Source organism: Oncorhynchus gorbuscha, linkage group LG18, assembly GCF_021184085.1.
Source record: "Oncorhynchus gorbuscha isolate QuinsamMale2020 ecotype Even-year linkage group LG18, OgorEven_v1.0, whole genome shotgun sequence".
Taxonomy (NCBI): domain Eukaryota; kingdom Metazoa; phylum Chordata; class Actinopteri; order Salmoniformes; family Salmonidae; genus Oncorhynchus; species Oncorhynchus gorbuscha.
The window spans coordinates 43,890,923-43,918,707 of record NC_060190.1 but is presented as its reverse complement, the minus strand read 5'-3'; the positions used below and the strand labels follow the sequence as shown (position 1 = coordinate 43,918,707).

The following is a 27,785-nucleotide window of genomic DNA, read 5'->3' as shown; positions in this document are numbered from 1 at the left end:
TCTTGTGTGTTCTCTGGCCAGCTGCTCAATTTAAAGGTAAACAGCCTGTCAGGACGAGAGACTATGAGACGGGAGAAATATCCTATTTTTTTTCATCACAGAAGAACCAGGGTTGTTTGAGAAGAAGAAAGAAATCTATTTTTATTTCAAACTTTTACTGTTGAAAAGCGATATCCCAAGTATAAATACAGTAAAGTACACACAATAAAGGGTAAAAAAATATATATGTTTTGAGAAAAATAGTGGTTTTTAGACAAATTTCGAGGAGTAGGACATAACTGGACAACCTATTGAGATGCGCCTTTGAACAGGTTTACTATGTCCAGGTAGAGGTTCAGGGTGGCAAAGACGTATTCCTCTGGACTCATAGCGTGTCGCTTGTTGCCTATCAGCAGCTGGGTGTCAAACGCCAGAAACTAAGAGAGAAAGAGAGAGTGGAGGGAGGGGGTGGGGGGGGTTGAGATCAAACCATTTCGCTACAGACTGTAACCCAATGATTAGGGCCAGAAATGTGTCTTGACCATGTGACCTTGACCAGGAAAAACTCTGGGCCTTCCCAATGATGAATGTGTGTTGAATATCTGCCACTCACCAGAGTGGAGAGGATAGCTCCTATCACAGCATAGATGGCTTGTAACCAGGACATCTGTGTCAGACAGTAAGAATTTTATCAACCAATCCTAATGAGGATAGGCCACCAATCTAGGAAAGACACTGGCTTATAATCAATCATCTCACAAGATTAAAGTGATAGTTTGGGATTTTGGTAATGAAGCCCTTTATCTACTTCCCCAGAGTCAGACGAACTCATGAATACCATTTTTATGTCTCTGTGACCAGTATGCAGGAAGCTCACAAAATGACCTCTAACTTCCTGCATAATGGACGCAGAGACATAAAAATGAAATCCACGAGTTTGGGAAATAACATAAAGGGATTCATTGTCAAAATCCCAAACTATCCCTTTAAAGGAATACCCAGGACTAATCAATCTTGTACATGCTAGTCTCTACCCACCCAAACGAGGAGAGTGAGGGCCAAACGCCTTACCGTCACTCTATATATAACCTCACTATCAGTCCCTCACAACTATTCTTACCGCCTTCTGGAAAGGTACACATGCTCATTACGCCATCATGTGACCTAATTGTCCTTATTTGCAGTGTCAGCTGTCAATGGAAGCTAAGCAGGCAGACGGGCTACTTACATATCCGAAGGGGATGACGGTGGAGAGTGTGATGCAACAGAACAGCATGACCGTGGTCAGGACAAACAGGACTCCCTGGTAGGAGGTGAAGTCAATCTACAGTCGGAAACAAGGGAGAGAGAATAGGGGTGTGTTGTTAAAATGCACACATGATCTATCCGATTGCAGCATATTCATTTTGTCAGAAGAAAACAATTTAACAAAGGATTGCACTGATACATAGGGTTAGGAGTTTTTCCTGGTCAGGTCATGTGGTAAAGTACAACTCCTGGCCCTAGTGATACATACTAATTTCATTCATGACTATTTACGTTATCTGTATGTTTTTTGTTTCTATGAGTAGGAAGCCTGTGTGGGGATTGGGGTCATTTTTATCACCTTGGTCTGGAAGCTGAAGATGGTGACAGACCCCCCCCCACACATACAATAAACACAAGTAATTTACCTGGACACAAAGCCCATCATGCAGGCCAGGCTGAGAGTCTGAGAGCAGACAGAACAGAGACAAACGCAGAGCAGAGTGAATCAGGTGCACAGACAGGTAGGGAGAGTATTGAGTGCATGCTATTCTCTCTATTTCTTTCATATTTGTTCCTCCTCATACTCACAAAGAGAGCCAGCAGAACAAGGTTCCAGGGAAACTGTCTCCTATTATAGAGATGCAGACAACTCAGGTTGGTGAGTTCACTCTATAATATTGCAAGTTATCATTTACAATGGACGATCACAACCATTATCTAGGAATAATGTTGTAGACACATTACTGCGTTATACACCTGCTTAGTGTGTAATAAATGGTGGTGTTCATGTGTATTAAAACATTCACTATTTGATTTAGTGAATATTACATCTGTTTTTTGATATGACTGTCAAGATTTGATGTAAGTGCTGTGTACTACCCAGATTGTCATTTTCATAGGAGGGAAACTCTTAACCTGATTTGTTCACCACAGCAGTTCAATGCCATGTAGATGGCAAGAACATCATGCTGTTGAAAAGCAAAAAGAAACCAGTTCATTATGAACACAATTAAATAGCTAATCAATAGCTAATCAATAGCTAATCAATAGCTAATCAATAGCTAATCAATAGCTAATCACTTCCTGTTACCCATCGGCCCACCATTTGCGCATACGTCACACGCACAAGTCTCCCAAACCTGAGGGAGTAAAAATGATGGAGGGTGTAGGGGCTCATTAGTAGTCCTAATTCAACGTCCTCCCGACTTCAGAGGCTGGAAAGGCTGTTTTGATGTTGTTGGCGTGATGCGTCGATAATGAGGGTGCTGTGCTTTTACTGGTTGGTGCTCCTCTGTGTCCGTCTCACTAAAACACCCACGGCCACTAGTGATGCTCGGGTTGCCTCATAACAGGCAAGAAGCAGAGATGAAAGAGGAAAGACAAAAGCGAACTTTACCCGTGTTGACTAGACTGGAGAATTCAATCTATCGATTCATTACATTATTCTGGTGAGCAAGGGTTTCTTTAGTCTTCTAGGGCAACAAGTAATGCCAGAAGACAAGCTGCATCTATCTAATTATAGACACGTTGACTGACAAATAGCCTACCATATGTCAGAAATGATAAGCAGAAACATAGGCCTATCTAAAAGAAAAAGGCCTGTCAAAACATTGTTCCACCATCTGACTGTACAGCGCATTTTTCTATATTTGCAGGTTAGGGTCAGGCCTCAGATTTTCACTTTATACATATAGTCGGCGTTTGCGGATGGGTTATTAGCAATTGCCGGCAGGTGTGGGGGAACAAACAGCTGACCTGCACATCACTAACATGCACAGCCACATAGCTCCAGCGCACTGCCTGCCCCCTTCCATTACAATGGCTGGATTTTCAAATCGAAACAACCAGAGGTCTCAACACCCGAGGAAAAATGTATATATATTATATATTCGAGAGAACAAATCAATGTGTCGGCTCAATTTCTGAGCGAATACTGCATTTACGTAGGCCTCCTATCCAGACCAGTGTGTGAGCTCTCCGGGTGCTATGAGTCACTTCAGCCAGGCTAATAGACTCTCAGATAGCACTTCAACTGACATAGCTACACTAAAGATGGTCTATTATATTGACAAGATATTTGAGTGACCGCTCTAACAATGGAAATGCATGTCCTCAAAAAGGGAATGCAGGCGGGACTCCGATAAAAAGTCATTTTTTGGTAAGATGCGGAAATGTCACGTAGCAAATTAGCAATGACATGTTTTGTTGACCAAATTCGGCACTCTCATTGACCTCCATAGAAAAACTCCTCACTTCGTAGGCTTATTTTCGTGAACAGATTTTGGGTCGAGTAAAATGTCTCACTTTGCCTCTTCCTATCTGGCTACGCTGAGCGAAGTGGTATCCCATAACGCAGCAATTTGTTTTTGAGTTTGCACAATTTCACACAAAATAATGGAGGCTTGTAATTTCTTTGTGTCTGATGTAGAATAATATGAAATACATCCTTAATTAAATACTGTTACTGAGGTTTATATCTTGTAACAGGGGGAATTTTCTCAGTTGAAAGTCCTGCTCATTTTATTATTGAAATGTCAAACATGAATTCCATCATTCAAGTCACGAGTGTGTCCCAAAGATGATGGGTTTATTTGATCCCCTCACCAATCTTGAAGTCGCCCTCAGAGTTTCGTCAGCAACAAGTGCCAACGGAGGGCCCTGCAAGCAAGTTGGTTATGGGGTGAGGGGCTGGTTTGGGATTCACTGGCTAGGTGAGGAAAAGTCAGGACATGTCAATCAAGATGTTAGTTGTCACTTACTAGGAGCACATGTACAGGAGGGGGTGTGTCTGAATGTAGAACCTCACTGGTGCACTGTGGAGAAATGAGAGAGTGTTACGCAATGTAGAGTGCACACACACACTCATGTTCATCAAATGTATTGGATATTTATGTTTTGGATATATTTGCAATGTATTGGATATGATACATGCCAGAATGTGAAGAGCGCAACAATGGCCACAGTCACACAGAGTTGAATCATCAGGATGGCATAGACCTATAAGGATACAGAGAGGTGGAATAAGAGGGGACGGCCCAGATACACCCTCAAAATACTGTACTACATGCTAGATCAGGCATGCTTAGAAAAGTCTGTGTAGCTCAGTTACAGTAATATCATTGTCTGGAAGGATAACGGAAGAGGAAAACAAGTGTTTCTTATTGGACGGCTGGTTCTTATGAGTTCAGGTTGTCCCTCGCTGTTTTAGTACCTTTCTGATGAAGATCCTCCTGATGGCCTGGTCATCCCAAGAGAACTGGGTTTGCATCTCCTCATAATCTGACAGGGAGGGAAGACAGGGAGTTAAACATCTGGTTAAAACAGCAGATGTGTAAAGATTCAACACTGACATTTACATGTTACGTCATTTAGCAGAAGCTCTTATCCAGAGCGACTTACGGTTAAGTGCCTTGCTCAAGGGCACAACTAGCACAACTAGTCAGCTCGAGGGTTCAAATTAGCAATATTTCAGTTACTGTCCCAATGCTCTTAACCGCTTGGCTACCTGCCACCCTGGTTACATCACACGCTAAAATGTTGGCGGCAGGTAGTCTGGTGGGTAGGACCGTTTGGCCAGTAACCGAAACGTTGCTGGATCGAATCCCCAAGCTGACAAGTAAAACATCTGTTGTTTTTCCCCAAAGCAAGGCACTTAACTAACACACTGTTCCCCAGGCGCCAATGACGTGGATGTTGATTCAGGCAGCCCCCCGAACCTCTCTGTTTCAGAGGGGTTGGGTTAAATGCGGAAGACACATTTACATTTACATTACATTTAAGTCATTTAGCAGACGCTCTTATCCAGAGCGACTTACAAATTGGCTGAATGCAATCAGTTGTACAACTGACTAGGTATCCCCCTTTCCTGCCCATTTGTCTTTGTTCTATAGGAAGGTTGTTAGTGTGCGTCCAGCAGTAGAAGACCACTGCATACTGTAGCCAGAAAGGTGTCCATTGATAGAAGGAGATGAGATATCCTGTGTAACTGACTAGTTGAGATACAAAGATGTTTTGTTATTACCTGAAGTAGCCTCTTCATAGCTGGCTGGGTGTTCTTTGCCTGTCCTTGGAGACAGCTGGGTATATGGTGAGATACACAAATGATCAGAGATACGAGTCTTTATACATTCAGCCCCAAACTATTGTGACAGGGATAATTCTGCGGTTGTTTTGGCTCTGTACTCAGTATAAACAAACCTCCATGTTTCATCAGTGTTTAGGATAGGATAAGGATTAGGATACTCTCAGTAGGCAGCCATCTTAGTTTGGCAGACAGTTTGTTCCTCTGCCCAGGCGTTGTTGACGCATGCCAGATCTTACAATGCCTGGATAGGTATTTTACATATCAGCTAACCACATCATATGTTATAGCAATCTTGTACCCGACGGCACAGTCGATGACGTGGCATGCAACTATTGGTTGATGCATGCAACGTCTGAGCAGGGGAACACGACCAGAGACTTGTTTACAGTGAATGAGCATAACATTTAAGAAATAGAGAAATATTTGTCTGTCTCTCTTTCTCTCTTTTTTTATACGATAGTCTATGATGATATTCTATAGTATATCAGAGAGCAAACCACATATAATGTCTGGAATTGGAAATTCAGAACAACCAATTTCTGTTCACATCAGCTTTGAAATAATAATTTGACAAGAGAGAGAAATCTTTACCTTTCCCTTAGTCATATTTGAGTCTTTTTGGCACCTTGTAGTGTTGAATTGCTGTTGTTTATGGTGTTGATATCCTTGTTCTTATGATGTTAATGGCTTGTCAACCTCAGTAGTAGATTTCCTTCTATATAATAAAGCTTATTTTCTCTTCTTTTTATTTTTGTATCCCTTATGTATTTTTCCTGTCCTTTTCTTTCAGCCGTGGTACAGTAGAAGAGAGAGATTGAATTTGTTCTTACAGTGGCTGTGCTGAATCTGTGGTAACTGTGCGGATTACACCATCAAAGCTCTATATAGAGCACCATTAGGAGGTTAATCCCTCTCCAACTCTGATCCCATTTACCCCCCTATCTCTGCTGTAATGAGGCCGATCTCGCAACATCCAGGTAAGGCTTCAGCATTTTGACATGCAGGAATGTACCACTGCCTCAACCAAAGAAGGGGTGGTTGATCTGTTTGTAGTAACACTGACAAACACGTTTCCCAAAGAGCTTCAGAGCAATTAGGAGGCCCAAAGCAATACACTGAATGATCAGCTGATGATCCAGGCAGGGGAAACTGTGTTGCATATCTGAATTACATGTCCTTTACAGTGTATAACATACTGACCCCATAGTAGAATTACAGTAGTAGGAAAGGGAGCTCTGCCAGTCAAAGCACATCATCCAAATCTATTTTCATAATACATTTTATAAACCTTTTATAATATCATCAATAATATCCACCTCTCTATGCCTTTCTCTCTGTCTGACTCTCCATCTCCCCATACCTCCCTCCCCATACCTCCCTCCCTCTATCGAGACCAGCAGTCCACCACCAATTTCACGATTCCGTGAATAGAGCTGAACATTCTAAACATCATTTCTTAGAACTTATTTTACAATCAACCATGTATTTTTTTATATACAGTGCCTTCGGTAAGTATTCAGACCCCTTGACTTTTTCCACATTTTGTTACGTTACAGCCTTATTCTACAATGGATTTTTTTTTAATTAAAAAATACTCAGAAATCTATAAGTATTCAGACCCTTAGCTCAGGCCCATCCTGTTTCCATTGATCATCCTTGAGATGTTTATACAACTTGATTGGAGTCCACCTGTGGTAAATTCAATTGATTGGGCATGACCTGTAAAGGCACACACCTGTCTATATGAGATCCCACAGTTGACAGTGCATGTCAGAGCAAAAACCAAGCCCTGATGTTGAAGGAATTGTCTGTAGCGCGCCGAGACAGGATTGTGTTGAGGCACAGATCTGGGGAAGGTTACCAAAATCTTTCTGCAGCATTGAAGGTTCCCAAGAATGCAGTGGTCTCCATCATTCTTGAATGGAAGAATGATGGACCAAGACTCTTCCTAGAGCTGGCCGCCCGGCCAAACTATGCAATCGGGGGAGAAGGGCCTTGGTCAGGGAGGTGACCAAGAACCCGATGGTCACTCTGACAGAGCTCTAGAGTTCCTCTGTGGTGATGGGAGAATATTCCAGAAGGACAACCATCTCCGCAACACTCTACCAATCAGGCCTTTATGGTAGAGTGGCCAGACAGAAGCCACTCCTCAGTAAAAGGCACATGACAGCCCGCTTGGAGTTTGCCAAAAGGCATCAAAAGACTCTCAGACCATGAGAAACAAGATTCTCTGGTCTGACGAAACCATGATTGAACTCTTTGGCCTGAATGCCAAGCGTCACGTCTGGAGGAAACCTGGCACCATCCCTACGATGACGCATGGTGGTGGAATCATCATGCTGTAGGGTTGTTTTTCAGCGGCAGGGACTAGGAGCGAGTCAGGATTGAGGCAAAGATGAACGGAGATCCTTGATGAAAACCTGGTCACGTGCGCTCAGGACCTCAGACTGTGGCGAAGGTTCACCTTCCAACAGAACAACGACCCTAAGCACACAGCCAAGACAATGCAGGAGTGGCTTCGGGACAAGTCTCTGAACGTCCTTGAGTGACCCAGCCAGAGCCCAGACTTGAACCTGATCGAACATCTTTGGAAAGACCTGAAGTTTGTAGGGTCATACCCAAGAAGATTCAAGGCTGTAATTGCTGCCAAAGGTAATTCAACAAAGTACTGAGTAAAGGGTTTGAATACTTATGTAAATGTGATATTTCTATTTTTTTTTTTAAATTTTTATTAAATGAGCAAACATTTCATAAAACCTGTTTTTCCTTTGTCATTATGGGGTATTGTGTGTAGATTGATGAGGGGAGAAAACGATTTAATCCATTTTAGAATAAGGCTATAACCGAATTTTTTATTGTTGAAAAAATCAAGTGGTCTAAATACTTTCCGAAGGCACTGTATATATAACCCGTTAAATGGATAAGAAAAACACAGCTCGTGAAACAGTGACATCATGCCTTTGTGTAAGACTAGTTTAGTAACAGCCAGGCATTAATAAGATAAAGGCTAGGTACATTATGGACCTGAGATGACCCACGCATAAAATCATAATGGGATCCACCCACAACAACCTTTGACCTGGTGCTGGAACATTAATTTCTACAGAATTTAAAAACCACTTATCTAACCTCTGGTGTCTCTATTCCACTTCCATCGTACAGTGTCGAGATGGAAAACATCAGCCAACCATAATATGGTTATTGTGAAAAATCCCACTCTGCTCTCCTGGTTTCTCTGAATGCTCGTTACTCTGGTATGACATAGCTTGACTGAAACTAGGAAAGCAGACAAGGTTTTCCTTTCTCACAGTTATGTCTGTGTCTGGTTGTCTTCCCTGGTCTTTGGTTGCCATCACTGTGCTTTATTACTTTGGCAATCATAAGATCTATTTAATTAGCCTCTAGAAAACTCCTTCCACTCCCCTCCTACTAAGTGTGTTGGGCACCGCCTAGAATTTTAGACAGTACACTTCCAATGCCTAGAGGGCAGCAGAAGGTAGGTTGTGTTCTGAGAGTGCCGGTAGCCGGCTTGATATGATCCCTGATTGGTCACAGTTGTGCGTGTCGGCAGGTGATTGCGGAGTGAGAGGTGGCTTGAGTAGCCTCTGAGAATTCCCACGTGTTTGATATCTTGTAATGGCATGTCTGTTTTAAAAATAAATTATATGATTGTTTTGGTCACCAACAATTGAACATCTATGAACTGCTTGGGCTGATTGACTACAGAGTCAGGACACCAGATTTGTGGTAGTCTTTACTGGACGTTACAGGTTTGCCTATACAAAACATTGCCCTAGATTTTTCAACTAACCTGTATTCGGCCAAACATTTATCTTCAAAAATGTCCATGTCCAGTTGCAGGTGTTTTATTTGATGACTTTTATAATGCTTCCTTTTGCAGTAGTCACACAATATGTACGCCACCAATCATGTCTATTTCCAATGTTCTCTTCTTCGCTCATAATGCCGTTCACACTCATTTAATGAACATGTATCCACCTAACTGTACAGGTAATGAACTTGAGAAAAATACAAAATCCATTGTGGAAAGGGGAAATAAAACGACATCATACAAAAATAGATACAAAAAAAATAAATACATTCCACTCCTTCAGTCATAGTCAATCCAAACCACGTCCCTACACAGGCTCAGGGGCCTGGTAGGGGGGGGGATCATCTTCAGTCAGGATTCCCTGCTATGTTATAGCTGTTTATTCCTGAATACTCAAAAACATTGCATCCACCTTCACTATCAATGTATGTGTATCCTTCAACTGGAGAACGACATTCTGAATCTCAACTGGCTGTGAAGTCAATTTGATTTACTATCAAAGTGTCCCTTGACACAGCATATTTATGGGAGCAAGATTTCTGAACTGATGTCAAAACCATGTCAGGACTTGTAGAACCCCCCCCCCCCCCTCCCCCTCACAATTACAACATGTAGCCTTCAACCTTTCACCTCAATCACTATACCTCCCTTCACATTTTCTTTAATATCATCTATGGACATAGACAGTGGGACCCCAGACATGATTCCCTTTAACTTTAGCATAAACTCCAGGAACATGGCTTTTGATCTACTTCCCTTGCTGAGCACAGCTAGCAGAGAATATTAACAGTCTACCATTTCCAATGAACCAGGCTAGTTTTACTTCACCTACCTCTTTCTTTACGGCATTGGTTAATCAAACATCATCACAACTTTCCACTCTGACACATCATTACTCTTGTTCCCTACCTTCACCCTCTTCACACTCTTCGCTAAAAGCTAAACTGCTTTCAGTAGCATGGTCTCTCTTTTTCCTCTTACTTTCCACCACAGTCCATTCAGGTCCTTGACACTCATCCTCCCGACCCATATCATGTCATGAGAACTATCATCCATATTCAACGCATTCCAGCACAGCCGTTGCTTCTCCAACCCTCTCTCCATATGCTCCATTGCCGCATCCTCACTACTCGCCGCCATCACCAGGTGCTTCCTTGGCACACTCCCCATCCCAGGTCAGTGTCATTATGTCGTACACATTGTTGGATTACCTCATGTAGAAAGAATAAGGTGATTTCTATTAATAACGGAGCATTTTCTAAATTCAAACAAACCACCTGCAACTGGACGAGGAGATTTTAGAAGATACGTTTGGCCGAGAAATCGAGAGCGAAGATAGTATCGCCAATACCAGATTCGTTTGGCAAATCTGTCCATAACTCTATCCTCCTGATTCCTGCTTACAAGCAAAAACTCAAACAGGAATTACCAGTGACAAGCTCAATATGGAAGTGGTCAGATGAAGCGGATGACAAGCTGCGGGACTCTTTCGCTAGCAGAGACTGGAATATGTTCCGGGACTCATCCGATGACATTAAGGAGTTTACCACACCAGTCACCGGCTTCATTGATAAGTACATCGACGACGTCGTCCCCACAGTGAACGTAAATACATATCCCAACCAAAAGCCATGGATTACAGGCAACATCCGCACTGAGCTAAAGGCTAGAGCTGCTGATTTCATTGAGCGGGACACTAACCCGGACACTTATAAGAAATCCCGCTACACTCTCTGACGAACCATCAAACAGGCCAAGCATCAATACAGGACTAAGATCGAATCCTACTACGCCAGCTCTGATGCTCGTCGGATGTGGCAGGACTTGCTAATTATCATGGATTACAAAGGGACTGACTGTCATTATGTTTGCCGACGACTCGACGGTGATAGGGCTGATCACTGACAACAATGAGACAGCCTATAGGGAGGAGGTCAGAGACCTGGCAGTGTGGTGCCAGGACAACAACCTCTTCATCAACGTCAGCAAGGAGCTGATCGTGGACTACAGGAAACAGAGGGCTGAGCACACCCCCATTCACATTGATGGGGCTGTAGTGAAACGGGTCAAGAGCTTCAAGTTTCTCAATGTCCACATCACTAAGTATCTATCATGGTCCAAACACACCAACACACACCTCTTCTCCCTCAGAAGCCTGAAAAGATTTGGTATGGGCCCTCAAATCCTCAACAGGTTCTACAGCTGCACCATTGAGAGCATATTGACTGGCTGCATCACCGCTTGGTAAGGCAACTGTTTGGCATCCGACCACAAGGCGCTACAGAGGGTAGTGCGTATGGCTCAGTACATCACTGGGGCTGAGATCCCTGCCATCCGGGACCTCTATACAAGGCTGTGTCAGAGGAAGGCTCTATAAATTGTCAAAGACTCAAGCCACCCAAGTCATAGACTGCTCTCTCTGCTACCACACAGCATGCTCCATGTCTGGAACCAAGAGGACCCTGAACATCTTCACCCCCAAGCCAGAAGACTGCTAAATAGTTTGACTCATCACATACTCTGCTGCTACCTCAAATACCTCGTACCCCTACACATCGACTCGGTACTGGCACCCCTTATATACAGCCAAGTTATCGTCACTCATTGTGTCGTCTAGTGTTACTTTTATTGTTACGTGTTTCTCTTTTCTATTATTTCAACAACAACAAGGATATATCTTTGTATTGTTGGGAAGGGAACACCTGTTGTTTACGAAGCATGTGATGAATAAAATGTTATTTGATTTTAATCAAGGTTCCCCAACTGGCGGCCCCAACTGGCCCCCCTGATCATCCGGTCTCAAGTAAAAATCCTCCTGCAGCTGAATCTAACTGATTATCCCTGATCTATGGCGACGTTTTGCATAGGCAACCTGCAACGTCCAGTAATGGATACCAACATGTTTTGGCTATATTACATTATGTGGTGTACAGTCTGTAGCTGCTGGTAAGTAAAAGCTATCTTTCAAGGCACATGCAGCCAACACCCTGATCACGTATGTTGACTTACTTTCAAGTTACATGCACACATTCAGACAGGTTATAGCACAGTTAGTCAAGTCAAAAACACCTAGACATAGCGAGAACAGGCTTATCCTTGTGCTGGATGGCTAGTTGGTTTTGTAACAATCCTGCTTAAATAAATAAAGACTGATACACTCATTTCAACAGTGTAAAGCTTGTCAACTGTAAAACTAAATGTTTAGTCTTGACAGCTTAGTTTCAGCCTATGGAATCAAGAGACCAGACCCATTAGATAGAGATGTTGCTTAAATTGTACTTGGGCACTGATCTAGGACCAGCTTACCTTCCTTAAGGTCTACCCTTAATCATTGGGGGGGGGGGGGAAACACACAACTGACCATATATCAGCACCCAGTGGCAATCATACTCCTTACGAGTCAGCAACACTCTGTGTCATTATGAACACTAGATGGTGATAGTGTACTATCTGTAAAGTTATTGGTGTCCTACTCTGCTGTGTGGTTCTTTATCCACACGAAAGAATAGCACTGTAAATCCGCGTTCACGTACTAGTCGGAAGAAGGGAATTGAAATGTCCGATTTACTAATTCGTTGAAGGCAGGCACGCGTATAACAACAACCAGTTAACTGTTAACAATTCGGACATTTGGTTCATAATTGACCGACGATATACTCCACAAGTCTAGCGAGTCTTATTTTTCAGACTTTATAAACGTATGTTCTTAATGACATTATTTTTTCTTCATTCTTCTCATGTTATATATAGTCTGTGACGCACTTGTTAACGCTTTAGCTGTAACTGTCCTGTAGGTGGCGCATGAAGATCTGTTTTAGTCGGCTTACTGTGTGTTCCAGACAGAGCAGTGTTCTACACAAATGTACCCTTCATTATGTTCCCAATGTTCCCAAAGGTTGGTTCTATTTATACCTTCCAAATCTGCTCTCATAGCTGAAAAACACTTGAGAGGTTTTGGCTCCCTTGACAAACTACAGTATTTGAGGGGAAAATCAGGTAAAGATGCCATCAATCTGGGGGGCAAAGTTAATGTTTAGCTTCACTCGCAGCTGGCCAGTAAACATTTTCAAACATAAAACTGCTATTAAAGTACTTTAATTCAGATCTGTCTGATGTGAATGCCCTAATTTAGGGGACAGGGCAGTGATATAAAACTCATAGACATGTGACTGGTTACCTTGATTATTTCCCACCTAGGCAGAGAGGAAGAGTTGAAGCGAGAGGATTTGCTCTGCCCAAAATCTGTCCACGAAAATAAGACCACGAAATGAGGAATTTTTGTATGGAGTTTAATGAGAGAGAACTTATAATGGAATTGCTCATTTGCTACATGAGGCTTATTTGATCAAATGGAAGTTTCGCAATGGTTTGGTTGTTATGAATGCACTGATATAAGTGGACACAGGTAGCACTTTAGCAACTTTATATCTTGAACCAATGACAAATGTATTTAAATGTCAGTGGCCATGCTTGACAGCGTTACCCAAACCCCTCAGAGTTTTTCAACTGTTCAGTACAGCACCGTTTCCCTTCAATTGAATGTTCCAGAACGTAAAAATGTACTGAACGAGGCCCTGTTGTTCACACGTGTATCTGCCCTCTCATTGGCCGGAATGCTCCTATCTGATCTCGCCTCCTTCCGCATGGATTCCATATTTGATGATGTGTACTGTATTTCCATTGTTAGAGTCGACTATCTTGTCAATATAATAGATCATCTTTCCCCAGGGTCATGGCTACAAGGATAATCTTTCCCCAGGGTCATGGCTACAAGGGTGCTGGGGTGTGTGTGTGTGGGCCCTCCAGATGTTAGATGCCCTCTGAATGCCCTCTGTATCTTGCTCTGGTCGTTATAGTTTTACCTTCACAAGGACACACACACATGCATGGACACTTTCTATCTGATCGTAATCATTATTTTCTTAATCTCCAGAAAAGTACAGATTTCAGATGCACTGTGTACACATCCCAACTCTAATCTGTACCGAGCTCTGCGTGGACACGTCCCAACTCTCATCTGTATCTAGCTCTGCATGGACACGTCCCAACTCTCATCTGTACCTAGCTCTGCGTGGACACGTCCCAACTCTCATCTGTACCTAGCTCTGCGTGGACACGTCCCAACTCTCATCTGTACCTAGCTCTGCGTGGACACGTCCCAACTCTCATCTATACCTAGCTCTGCGTGGACATGTCCCAACTCTCATCTGTACTTAGCTCTGCGTGGACATGTCCCAACTCTCATCTGTACTTAGCTCTGCGTGGACACGTCCCAACTCTCATCTGTATCTAGCTCTGCGACAAGTAGTGTTCAGACAATCAATCAATCAATCAAATGTATTTATGAAGCCCTTTTTACACCAGCAGATGTCACAAAGTGCTATACAGAAACACAGCATAAAACTACAAAAAGTCATGAACGTAGATGGAGAAACACACACTTGACACATTTACCCACATTATTTTCTATCAAATATATTTGACACAGTTCGCATCCTAATCATTCTGTCCCTGCATGGTTCTTTGTTATATCTGCTCTTCGAGGATGAGTTTGTGTTAACCTGTGAACTGTGTGCTTATATACACACACTGATACAAATGCCCTTAACAGCCTGTAACAAGGCACTTAATTGATCTGATGCCCATTATCATTCATTAGGTATAATGGGTGACAAAAGCTGGAACATCATTGTTAAAAGTGACCTTACTTTGCTAGAGGTTACTGCTTTGCCTCTGTTGTGCAGCGTGGTGTGTTGGGTATGGTTAATAGTGTTAGTGGCTTTTATATAAGTCAATAACACACGGAAACGAGTGAAGAGTCATACACAAGAAGTACAGTATACCATCTCATTTAATATTGGTTCTCTATGGAAGAAGTTTAACCATGAAACATTTACAAAATATACACAAGGTAATGCATCAATCAATCAACAATAGTTATAGTTCAATAATGTAGGTTCAAATCAAACAGTTTTTTTTTTTTTTTTACACGGTTTGTGCACCGGTTCCATCAGTAAGGATGAGTGTTGGGGGTTGTAAGGATCAGTTCATGACAGGAAGACCACTGGCCCCATACAGTAGATGCATACCTTGCACCCCCCCCCCACACACACACAATCGTGCACCTCTCAAACATAGCACCCCCGCTTTGTCTCTTCAATAGTGCTAACATCATACAGCAATCAACTCAAATGAAGTAGGAACCAGTCTCAAATATTATGTACAATATGTTCAACGATAGAATACCTTAATACATATAACCCGACTAAATTAGGTCTAAAATGACCAAATGTCTCCCTGATTACAGTATTCAAATATAATGCTTCATACTCTCAATTCTTACAAATGTAAATAATACATTTTCTCATCAAATCCCAAATATTGGATTTCCAAAAAGATTCATGACATGATTTTGAAAATATCTTAGGCTGTTTTAACAGTGCATACACAGTCAGTTAGGGATCTAATAGTGTGTTATACATTGCTATTGCTCTGTCATGTGGGCTTGTTGATGTATGGAAAGTGCTGTGTTTGAATGTGTAGAAAGAAAATGTCCCTTTCTCTTGTGAAAAGGGTGTGCTTCCTTCTTGCTGGTTGTCTGTCTGTCTGTCTGTGGCAGGACAGGAGGACATAGTGATGCGCGAAATGAGAGAGGAGGAATGGAACCGTCTTTTGGTCTTCAGTCACTGTCACTATCATTGGGAAATATGGGTAATGGAGGATTTGTAGACTCTCGTCCTTCAACTATGGGTGCTAAGTTGGACTAAGATGAGGATTTGCTGTCTAACTCCCAGCACACCAACTTGTTAGGCAGATTATACGTCTATGAGAGATTCTACCAGCTGTGAGTATTGTTCATGAGGTCATAGTTCAAGAGACTCCCTCCTATTGTCCATTTTTCTCTCTGAGATGCCTCTTAGTCCACTCATTCACCCTGTCCAACCCTGCTTCTGCCCCAGTCCTAGCTCCAGCACACACAGCCCATTGAAGAGAGCCTGAGGATGACCGGCTGCTGGCTTATGGCTGGAGTGAAGGGGTCATGAGGGTGTTCACCAAGAGGACTACCCCTTTCGGGGGTCCGGTAGTCAGTGGGTGCCCCTGCGGGCTGTGGTTCCTTCAGGTCCTTAGGGGTCGATGCTAAAGGCCAGCAGCTTGTCGGAGTGCATGTTGTTGAGGGTGCGCAGGTCGGGCAAGCGCAGCAGCAGCTTGGGGAAGAGGGCGCTGTCGTCGGGGCAGCGGCGGGTGATGAGCGAGCGCAGGGCTTTGATCAGACTCTCCTGAAGCTGCTCCACTGCAACTACATCAGCCACACCTGAACAGTCTGAGAGAGGAGACAATGTTATATACATGGTGAAAAATCTAAACATATGTGATTTTTAAAAAAGATTTAGAGAAGCGTGTGTTTCTTATGAGTCTCTTACCGGCAGACACTAGCACCACAGCCATGAAGAGGGCCATCTCGTCGGGCTCCAGGCCCAGAGATCCCAGCTTCTCACTAAACTCAAACATGGCGTCCAGCAGAGAGCTCATACCCAGCGCCCGCAGGGATGTCAGGGGGTATGTCTGGCCGTTCAGGAAGGTCACCGTCTTCTCCTTGGGGTCGAATAGTGAGCAGAACCTGACCATCAGCACCTGGAAGGTGCCGGCCTTAAGCAGCATGACCTGGTCATGCTGGCTGAGACTCTGGAACCCGGGGATGCTCTTGGCAAACTCCACCACCTCCTTGACGGCCGGGGTGAAGCACTGGGAAAAGGCGTCCCAGATCTGCTGGCTGGATCGGTCACGGGGGGCCACGGGACATGCGTTCAGGGGACATGCCTGAGAAAGAGGGAGAGGGTTAGAATGGCTCTATGACCCATGCATTGTACATATAGTATATATACTGAGATTTAATGAGACTCACCAGAACTTTGGCTCCTCCACTCAACTTCCAGGGGCATGTGGTCTGGTTTAGAGACTCGCCGGCTGAAAAGTTGTTGTGATTGGCTTGGAAGGTCTGAGCGGACTGGCTGCCATTGGACATTGGGCATTGACTCTGATTGGATGATGGTTGGTAGGTATATTGGGCGTTGTCAACATTGTTGTTGCGTGGGTAGCGAGGGGGAGTCTGGTAGCTTTGTGTGGGATGTGACTGGTACCCCTGAGAGGGGTTGGAATGGGAGTGGGTTTGGGGTGCGGGGTGAGCGTAGCCAGAATCATGTGCTGGATTGTTGCGGATGTTGTTGCTGTTGACGACCATCTTGATTACTGGCTTCACATCCTCTTGGGCAAAGATGTTGCGGTAGGCAGTGGAAATGGACTCGCCAGGTTCTGGGCTGGCCGGGGCCTCAGAGGAAGAAGGGGAGGAATCAATCTCCATGGATGCTGATTCGTTGAGGCTATTCATGTAGCTCTGCATCTCGTCCAATAGCCTCTGCTTTTCACGCTTTGGGATACGCCCAAAACGCACAGCTGAGGAGGAGGACATGGGGAAAATACGTTAGCCAATGAATGGATAATACAGATGGCAGTGACTGGAGCTGGTATAGCAGTAGCCTATTACTTATCAGTCTAATTCAACCTTTACTCCCTGACACTGATTGGGAATGCAATCACTGTGTTGTATTATTACTGACTTCTCCTACAGGGTAAAGAAAGCTGGGGGAGCTTTTCTCCTCTCTCTATAACCAGTCTGTTTCAATCGACCATGAAAATACATGGTTTACCACCCCCCCCTCCTCTTCATCTCTCCAGTCCTTCCATCCCCCTCTCCATAGCACACGTCCTCTGGCAAACCTATTTATAGTCTGCTACTGTATGCTACGCCCCTTCCCCCTGATCTCTCTCTTCCTCTTTCTACCTCGCTGACTCTTGCTCCTTCCTCTGTGTTCCTGTTACGAAACACAAAGTAGGTTCTTGGGTCAGCTAGAGAGTAAACGTTGTCATTGTGAGTGACAGAGTGAGGGAGGAGTGGTCAGAGTAGAGGAGTGGAAAAAGTGAGAGGGTAATAGGGTACGAGTAAAGGGGTGAAGTGGTAATGAAAGGGCGAAAGAGAGTATCATGGGCGAGAGGGAATGCGAAAGGGTGAGGGAATTAGAGGATGATTGAATGAGAGGGAAGGGTAAAAAGATGGAAAAGGGAAAAAGGGGGTAGGTAAGTGACATCAAATGTCGTTTTAAATAATCGCCTTGCATTCCTAAAATAAATCTTCAAATAACAGAAGTATTAAAATAACATATAGAGCGAAAAGGCCAGGCCTATGCTTTGAACTTGGTTGGGTAATTGGTGCAATGGTGGATCATTTTCCTCCTCTATAGCATTTTCCTTTTATAGGTCACCTCAAAAGGTTTGCTCCAGAAAAGAAGATGATTTATTATCACCTAGTTTATAGATACCTCTGGAGGGTATGGTGGCCTGTAGGGAAATGATGTCATACGGGAGAGGGATGGAGCTGAGCCTCTAACTGTACCAACTGTACTATCCTCCAATAACATTCTAAATAGTTTACCATTAGAACATGACCTATTAAATGTCTGTATGTTATAGACTTTGTGATAATACTTCTAATAGATGTGCAAACACATTCAACCTAACACTGAGAGTAATGAAGCGGCCTGTGGCCTAATTTCCAGAAATAAACCGTATTTGCCACAGTTTTCCCCATGACTGATGACTACTGGGACTCCCCAACTGCTTCTGTCATCAATCAGAAACTATGGGCCAGAGGAGAGAAAAAGAGGGAGAGGAAGATAGAATGTTCTCTTACCATCTCTGGACATGCCCACGTAGAGACACTTCTTGAAGCGGCAGTGCTGGCAGCGGTTTCGGTTCATGCGCATGATCAGGCAGCTCTCGTTCTTCACACACATCTTGTAGTGGATGTTCTGCTGGATGCTGCGCCGGAAGAAACCCTTGCAGCCTTCACAGGCGTGAACGCCGTAATGGAAGCCAGACGCGATGTCCCCACACACCTTACACAGGAGCACCATGCCTCCTGTCTCTGTGCGGTAGACAGAAATAGGAATGATTGGTTAGACATTACAATAGAAAAATATAAGAAGACAGAAAGAAAGCCAGTAGAGGTGGTACTTACTGGTGAAGGTGCCAGTGAAACTACAGGGCCTCTTGGCCAACATAGGGTGGGCGTAGGTGTTTCCAGAGGATGTAGCTGCTGTAGTGGCATTGGCTTCAGGGAACTGGAAGACTAGTTTGGGCGAGGGCCCACCCCTGTTCTCCCCTCTTTCTCTCTTCAGAGGGCCGATCTCGGGGAACGAGACAGGCTCAGGAGATGAGGGTTGGGAGTGGGAGGACCGGGGAGACTGGGTCTGGTACCCGCTGGAGGGGCTGCCAGGGCTGGGGCTGGCACTACCAGATGATCCAGCATACAGTATCACACCACCTGGAGTGCAAAGATGAGAGGAGAGAGAGGGAGGGCAGTTAGTGTTACCATGTCACAAGGAAGCAGACATTAGGCTATGCTGTCAGCAAACTAGCTGTGCAAAGATATCTAGATTCATATCTGTGTCGAAGGTAGGTAGGTCAACTAACAGATAAGTGTTGAGCAATAGGCACTTGGCTGGGTTACCAAACATGAACACACCTCCTGCCCGAGGTCGATATTTAAACCACAATCAGTCTCAGAGAAGCTGGTAAAAGGTAATAGAAGGTCAGAATGTGTCGGGAAAATGAGGTCAAGTCTTGCCTCGGGGCCAACCAGATCTTTGTCAATAGTCTTTTTCCAAAATGTGGATTTATAAGATTTCAAAAAAGCATTATCATTTTAGCTTTGACTAATTCTGTGTTTGATGTGAGACCTTGAATATATACAAAAACAAAATAATGTAAAAAGTATTTAAAACATTTCCCGATTTTGTAAGAAAAAAATCTAGGCTATATAATTTGTACCGTACCGCGCCCACTCAAAAGTTCTAGAACGTTCCAAAGCAAGTTCGGTACGGTAAACTCGGAAATGGCTCATAACTCCCTCCCTCTCCCCATCTCTCTACCCCTCCCTCCCTGTAAAGATTGTGCTCTGTGTACGAGAAGAGCGACAGCCCCTCACGTGTACGTTCAGCCAGCCAGCTGCCTCCTCGCGCTAACAGCAAGCCTCGCTTTTCCCTGTTCATGCGCCCGGAGCTTGCTCAAACTGCCGGCCACACGACCGCCGACTCACATGGACCCCTGACACACAAGGCGCTTTCCGCAGTCCCGTGTAGACAACAGTCGCAGTACACTAACAGGCTGCTGAGAGCTCACAGTTGAAAGAGAGAGGGTTTACGTTTGAAAGAGAGAGGGCAGGCTGCTGTGTGTGTATTGCATTACACTGAGTCACCGAACCCCCCCCCAGCTTGTCTGGAGGATGAAAAAGCGGTTTTAATATAATTTCAGTCAGCAATACATGTTTTCAATACAGGTCAAACCCAGCATTGTGCTATCTGAAACAATAGCCGTGTTTCTCTCTCTGCTGGAGGAGACAAGTGCTGCTGGCTGGGATATTCTGTTTAGCTTAAAGTGAGTGTGCCTGACTATAATTCCTCTGCCAGCATGTGCCAACACCGACTGTGATAACTGCTGGGGCTTCACTGTTTGCGTCCCCTCTACCTGAAATGTCGGACTTTAAATCCACCCCCATCCCCTCTATTGACACACACTCATATAGTCCTGAGCTGTTGGTTTGGTTTACATTGTCAAGTGGCAGCCCAGTGAGGGGGACCTGACCCCTGACCTTCTCTATGGCAGAGACAGCATAATTCACCAGAAACCTGAGCCTGGCCAGGTGGCTCGAGGAAAGGCCCCTCCCTGGAGCACTATGCTGCTGTATGACTCAGAGCTAGGATAAACATAGACAGTAACTAACCCCTCCTTATTCCCTCCCCCTTTAATGGAGGTCCCACCCACTCTTAGGGCATAGAAAAGAAGGGAGACAGCCAGGTGACGTGTGTGTATACTTGGCCGTGAGTCTTGAGACAGGTGGAAAAAAGCTCAGCTTGGACTGCAATGCATATCAATGAAGACCAAATAGCTCATCAATAATATTGTAATCCTGTCATTTCTAACATGTCAATATAGTGACTATCGGTTTAGTTTATTGAAAGACAAGCCCATATCCCTTACCATCTGACAATCAGGCTTCTGAGTTCTCACCTTCACCCCTGTACTATAGTCACACAGCTATAATGGTAATATAACCACTGCTGTTGTGGAACCGCTGTACTGTCAGTAAGGTTGAGGTCAGCTTTAACTCCACTGCTTCGTTGGAAGTCAGATAAACGTCCATGGCTCATGTCGGGTGAGGAGACTCGTGGTGAGCTAATCTGATAGTGGGTTGGCTGGAGGGAGTGCTCAGGAACATGTCCTCCTTTCCCCCCTCTCTCTTGGTGACCCTTACTCACTCCCTCCCTTCTTCTTTCCCTCCAGACATCCCAGACACTGCCTCCTTGTCTGACCTATCATCTTATTGGCCTAATCTATCATCTCAACCTTGCCATTTGTAAGTGTTTGGTGTGTTACATTGACATGGTAAATCTATAAATAAATTACAGTGAATAAGACTGGGGTGAACCACTGGTTATACACACAATTACATTGAATACCAGTAGATTAATAATGATAAATCCAGGCAATCACAACTGGCTGTGATTGGGAGTCCCATAAGGCGGAGCACAATTGGCCCAGTGTCGTCTGGGTTTGGCCGGTGTAGGCCGTCATTGTAAATAAGAATGAGTTCTTAACTGACTTGCCTAGTTAAATAAAGGTTAAATATTAAAAAATATATATATATATTGTCCAGTTACTCATATTAACTTCCCATCCAGCTCTGATGATTGACAGAATAGCAGTCTGCATTTATTGGCAGAAGAAGTGGGGCAATATAACAATTAGTTTATCTTGGAGTAGAAGCCTATAGAAACTTTATGACATAGAAAACAGTGTATTTTGATCCACCATATAAACTATATTATAAATATAGGCCAGCCTACCCTCCAACCTGAATTTAGAGAATTTGAATTTGCTACTTGTCAGGATCATTTGTGATATCGGTGAGTGAACCATCGCTACAATGTATTCTCAACATGTGACATTTTGTGTATTGCTACCATGTATTACAAAAGTATCACAATATCCACTATATTGAATATACTGTATATCAAACTATTCAGTTGTCTTTCCAAATTAAAATATATCGGCGTAAAGAAATCAACATTAAACTAGTGAATAGGGTACTAAAACGTTCTGACCCACTGACCAAATTCTGGCAGCAGCAAAACAGAGTTCCCGGAAAGGCTGTGAGTAGGAGTTCCCGGAAAGGCTGTGTGTGAGCTAGGGGAGAGCGCAAGGGAGATTAAAAATATGAAGGCGAGGGTGGGAATCACGCGCTGCACGTGGATGCGGAGGTTTATGCACGTGAAGTCGGCTCTAGACAGGCAAGGTGGGAACTCGGGTAAATCAGGCGCATGATGCCGACCATTATCAGACTGTTGCCATGCAAATATTAGACTTGAGAACATGGCTGTAAATAGGGGACTAGGTCATTCAATATCAATGCCACTGTCACATTCCCTGCTGTCTTCGTGGAAATATACTTGGCAATTGAGTTATTCCAGCCTCAAATGTGTCATAACATGACCGTTATGGTAATTACCTCATATTATTAATGGAGCCTGACTCAAAAGGAAATTATCTATTGAATTAACGCAATTTGAATATCTTTAACTTTAAAATATTGAGTGGTAAATTGTGTCACCTCGTAGGCTTACAGGGTTTCCCTTCATAAGGGAAACACTCCCATATTGTGACCTGCCATGGAGATTCATTCACTGCTAAGAATTCATGGACTATGGAGGCCAACTTGGTCAACATATCAGTTGAAATAAAGGTTGAACACTCCCCATTACTGAGAGTTGGCTAGTGGTCATCATTCCACTGATGCCAATGACCCACTAACTGATAGGATATGTTTGGCACTCAAACGTATGCATATATTCAAATTAATTTTGGGTAATTCATATCTGAATTACTACTTTTTGTATTCCATATCTTGTATTTAGTATATTTTGTTATATTGTACATTTTATATTGGTAAAAATGTTTTGACTGTAACTCTGCTGGTGCCTGCAGTAGATCAGGGAAGACAATATTTCACAATAAAACAGTTTTTATGACCAATTCACTACCTACTCAATTTAGACCTGGCTTGAATAGCTGTTAACTGTTCAAATGTGGCCTTCATGTCAGGACCAGCTCTTTTAAAAATGTTTTTTTTTTGTCTCATGTCTATGGAATTGGCGTGATAGGTCCTTGACACACCATTGAGAGAGAAAACAGTTATGATGCCCAGCAGCACTGAACAAGCTTGGGGAGACACCAGTCAGGTAGCTTGAGAAGTTCTGAAAATGCCTTTCTGGAGTAGTGCTGCTGATGAAAGGATTTGGAACGGTTTCGTTTTCCCCTTGTAATCCGGTTTGATTCAATTACGCCAACAATTCTCAACTCTCCAAGCAAAGGCAATCCATAAAATTGCTATTATGTAAAAAGAGCTAACACTAAATCAATAATGGAATAGTCACATGAAGTGCCGACCAGCACGTGCAGGCACCAGGGACTGACCGAGCGTGTAAAGTGGGACCCGTACTGAACGTCAATTTGTTATTTACATGTAGGGAATCGGGAAGTAGCGGTCAGCTCAGTCGCCGCAAAATAGCAAAGATTGTGGCATGCCATACGACAACCCACTCCCTCCAAACCATAAGCATCACTCACATTAGCCTTCATCCAAAAACACACATGGCATTAAAATTTAGATTGAGCCCATCTATCTTTGACAAAATAGAAGCAAATTTATACAAAAGCCAGTTTTGAGATATAATTAACAAAACCGTGTTAATTGCAGGCACCGAGCATTATCAGTGCTCATGTAAAGTTGTGCCATATGGGATAGGAATCGCAATTCCAGATAGTTTCTATCTTCTTATCTCCAATGTATACTACAATATAAACATTTTAAAAATAGGTAACCTAAAACATTACTTATTACACGATAGAAAGTAAATACGCGAAATAGTATATGTCCAATACCTCACCGAAGTAGCATTTCACTTAAAATGGAGGGATGTATTGCAAAAGGACATAGCAAAAATTGTATTATAAAAAGATGGGTTAATCTGTTGGTTGGAGTTAAAAACAGAATGAATGGTGAATTGGTCGCTGTGGGTAAAAATCCATCCCTTGCAGAAAAAGGAAATTACGAATGTATGTATAATTAGTTAACTACATATACTGTTTATGTGGGCGAAAATAGCTATAATAGCAATAGAAGACATTATCTGCCGAAGTGGTGGTAGGGTTGGGGGGAACACAAAAAAGCCTCGGGGCAATACATGATCATGACATTATCAATGAACTCATTACCACTACGCACGGTACGTGTACCAAACACAGTGAAGGAATATACCTAAACAGTACACATTACATTTACTCAGTAGTGTTCATTTACAAGTAGTGTATTCGCAAATACATTTATGTTTTAGCCTACAACTGACAATAGCATTGATTGGTTATAACTAGGAAATGGAACTCACCAGGGCTGTTGTCCATTTTTTCCGGTATTTGGTTGATTCTAAACGGTATTGGAATTATTCAATGTTGGTTTCTCTTTGCGTCAATGAGGAGTTTCGTTGATATAGGTGAAATAGTCATGAACCGCCAAGAAAGCATAGAGCGGGAATCCCAATAAGAGCAATGAGACTGTACGCAGGTCATTGGGGGTCAATCAAACCCGTCAAGTGTGGAAAAAAAATCGAAACTGATTTAAAGATCAGCAAAATCTAAACTGGTATCGTTTGACGAAATATTTGCAAATCGTCTCCAAGGTGTGTAATTCAGTGCCTTGCTGCCTCTAGCCTGCTTCGCTTGGTGTTCGTAGGTCGTGTGGTGTACAGTAAATTATCACTGTAACATAACAAGCATTATTTGAAAAGAAATCCCAAGCATTCGGCTTTAGTGCCAGTCAGTCACCATGAACATCTCCAAAGTCAAAAGTGTGAAAGTAGTTTAGGCACACCCACTCATTAATAGGCAATACACCGCGCCCACACTACAACAGCACGTTTTCAGGTGTCTGAGAAATGTGACCATTTTTTTTTTGTCCCTTCAACCTCTGTTTTGTATGCCAAGGATTGCGCTCACACTCTCTCTTTCTCTGACTGCATCTGTCACGCTCTAATAGAGTATCTCATCCACCTCTTGTACACCCCCACCCTCCTCTAGCCCTTTATTCGTTCGCACGTTTTCATTGGTGGGGAGCTAGAGTGGAGGCGAAACCGTTGGACTCTCAACATTTGGGAGGCTAAGTAAAAGCTCGGTTGCATGTGCGCGCGGCATGTGAGCCGCGGAGCCTTGTGTCCTACTGACATACATTCTATGCAAATATATGAGGCATTGCGATAAGAAGGGTGGACGGAGAGGGGGCTAGCCAGGGCTAGCACATGGGAAGGAGGCGGAGCTCACCGTGCTACCGCTCCCTCCATCTCGCTATCAAGTTCTGCCTTCAGAAGCGATTAGTTTTTTCCTAGAATCACAGCATCGGAAATTGGCATGAATCGTGGTGGGAATGTGGGTCAACATCAATTACTTGAGAGAACACATATCAAGCAGCAAAGCTTTCTCAAATACAATGTGGTGTCCTAAGTAAAGGCACCACATAGGAATCCCGAGTGCCCATGTTTTCGGTTAGACACGGATTTGAATGTAGGTCATTGTGGGCTCTGCTGGAGGGGCTCTTAGTACGTGCGCCTCATGTTTTATTATCATATATGCTAACGAATTTTGAATAAAGAAGTCATGAAGAGTGACGCAGATGCTCTGCCTACACCTAGGTTATAACACATTATTATACAATTGGGTCAAATGGGTCTGTGTGTGTTATATGTTCTCTGTGGCAGCTGGTTAGATATGGTCAATGCTGATAGGCTACGAGACGCCGTCACTTTTAAACCTCGTGAACCCAGCATGGGTAGCCAATGACACGACAGCCAGAGCGTCAGAGCATGTCCTCACGTGTTTTTCGTAATGAAGCATCGCCACTCCGTCGTGGAGTTCACTGCGCCGTAGATCACTCCTGCTGGCCAAACTTTATGATATACCAGGGCAGTAGGTGAATTATATATGCGTCATATTGCACAAGTTTAAGACCACGTTGTTTCCGATTCAAGAAACGTGTATAGCCATACGTCATTGTCATGTTTCAGACATTGGTCATATATGCCGCGTTCAAGTACTAGTTGGAACAAGGAAACTAGGACATTTCTGACTTGCTATCTGGTTGAGGATATACGCGTGCCGCTTTCAACCAGTTAGCAAGTCGGACATTTCCGAGTTTCCTAGTTCCGACTAGTACTTGAAAGCGGCATTAACCACACATGGAACTGCGCCCTTTGGGCATTAACGTGCAATTATGCACAGAATGACACGACAGTTCTGGAGTTTACAGTCATTTAATAACTATTTATATTAACTGATTCAGAGTCGGTAAATTACACATTCATAAGCACAGCATAAGGGTATAACATTAATTTTAATGGAACATCATCATCATCGGAAGTTTGACGGATTTTGAATAAAAGCATCATGATGTGACAAAGTTACTTGGTTATGACACACTTGACCAAAACGGAATGGTATCCATATTTTTATATATGACCTGTCTTTATGATATTGAATATAAGCAATACAGATATAGGCTACATTGTCTGTTAATCAAACACCACCATTAAAAACTGTAATTCATTAATATTTTATCATTCGGAATGTAGCAGTTATGTACTGTGCCTATAGATGTGTAATTCATTATGAATATGAGATTTCATTTGTATCAAGACATATTTCGGTAGTTAAATAAATTGCAGTCAGGCAAATCACATTTAATCAGTTAATCATTACAGTTAACCACAAAGACTTACAAGAATGGCACAATATAAATGATTCATTTAATGTTAGTCATTGTTTTCATAGCTCAGTGTGTAGGACTACTAAATTTACACTGAACAAGAATATAAATGCAACATGCTATAATTTCGAAGATTTTACTGAGTTACAGTTCAGACCAGTTGCCTCGTGTGTTTACGGACATATTCAATCTGCTGTCCCCACATGCTTCAAGATGGCCATCATTGTTCCTGTACCCAAGAAGGCAAAGGTAACTGAACTAAATGACTGTAGCCCCGTAGCACTCACTTATGTCATCATGAAGTGCTTTGAGAGGCTAGTCAAAGATTATATCACCTCCACCTTACCTGTCACCCTAGACCCACTTCAATTTGCTTACCGCCCAATATGTCCACAGATGATGCAATCACCATCACACTGCACACTGCCCTATCCCATCTGGACAAGAGGAATACCTATGTAAGAATACTGTTCATTGACTACAGCTCAGCATTCAACACCATAGTACCCTCCAAGCTCATCATTAATCTTGAGTCCCTGGGTTTCAGCCCCGCCCTGTGCAATTGGGTCCTGGACTTCCAGACAGGCCGCCCCCCGGTGGTGAAAGTAGGAAACATCTCCACTTCCCTGATCCTCAACACTGGGGCCCCACAAGGGTGCGTGCTCAGCCTCCTCCTGTACTCTCTGTTCACCAATGACTGAGTAGCCATGCTTCCTCCA

General features: G+C 43.4%; 2 protein-coding genes across 2 annotated transcripts; both read right to left on the bottom strand.

The window, feature by feature from the left end:
- Positions 1-115: 115 nt before the first annotated feature.
- On the bottom strand, positions 116-10,313 carry LOC124004161. Its single transcript, XM_046312938.1, has 9 exons — positions 10,125-10,313; positions 5,249-5,303; positions 4,439-4,506; positions 3,987-4,040; positions 1,816-1,855; positions 1,653-1,690; positions 1,208-1,303; positions 530-646; positions 116-416 (listed from the first exon to the last, which is right to left on the bottom strand). The coding sequence occupies exons 1-9, from the start codon at positions 10,311-10,313 to the stop codon at positions 288-290; spliced, it is 786 nt and encodes a 261-aa protein (XP_046168894.1). The 3' UTR covers positions 116-287.
- Positions 10,314-14,976: 4,663 nt separating this feature from the next.
- On the bottom strand, positions 14,977-25,365 carry LOC124003307 (nuclear receptor subfamily 1 group D member 1-like). The gene is made up of 6 exons (XM_046311453.1): positions 24,701-25,365; positions 19,216-19,521; positions 18,889-19,122; positions 17,047-17,594; positions 16,565-16,961; positions 14,977-16,464 (listed from the first exon to the last, which is right to left on the bottom strand). The coding sequence occupies exons 1-6, from the start codon at positions 24,714-24,716 to the stop codon at positions 16,268-16,270; spliced, it is 1,698 nt and encodes a 565-aa protein (XP_046167409.1). The 5' UTR covers positions 24,717-25,365; the 3' UTR covers positions 14,977-16,267.
- Between the last annotated feature and the right edge of the window lie 2,420 nt (positions 25,366-27,785).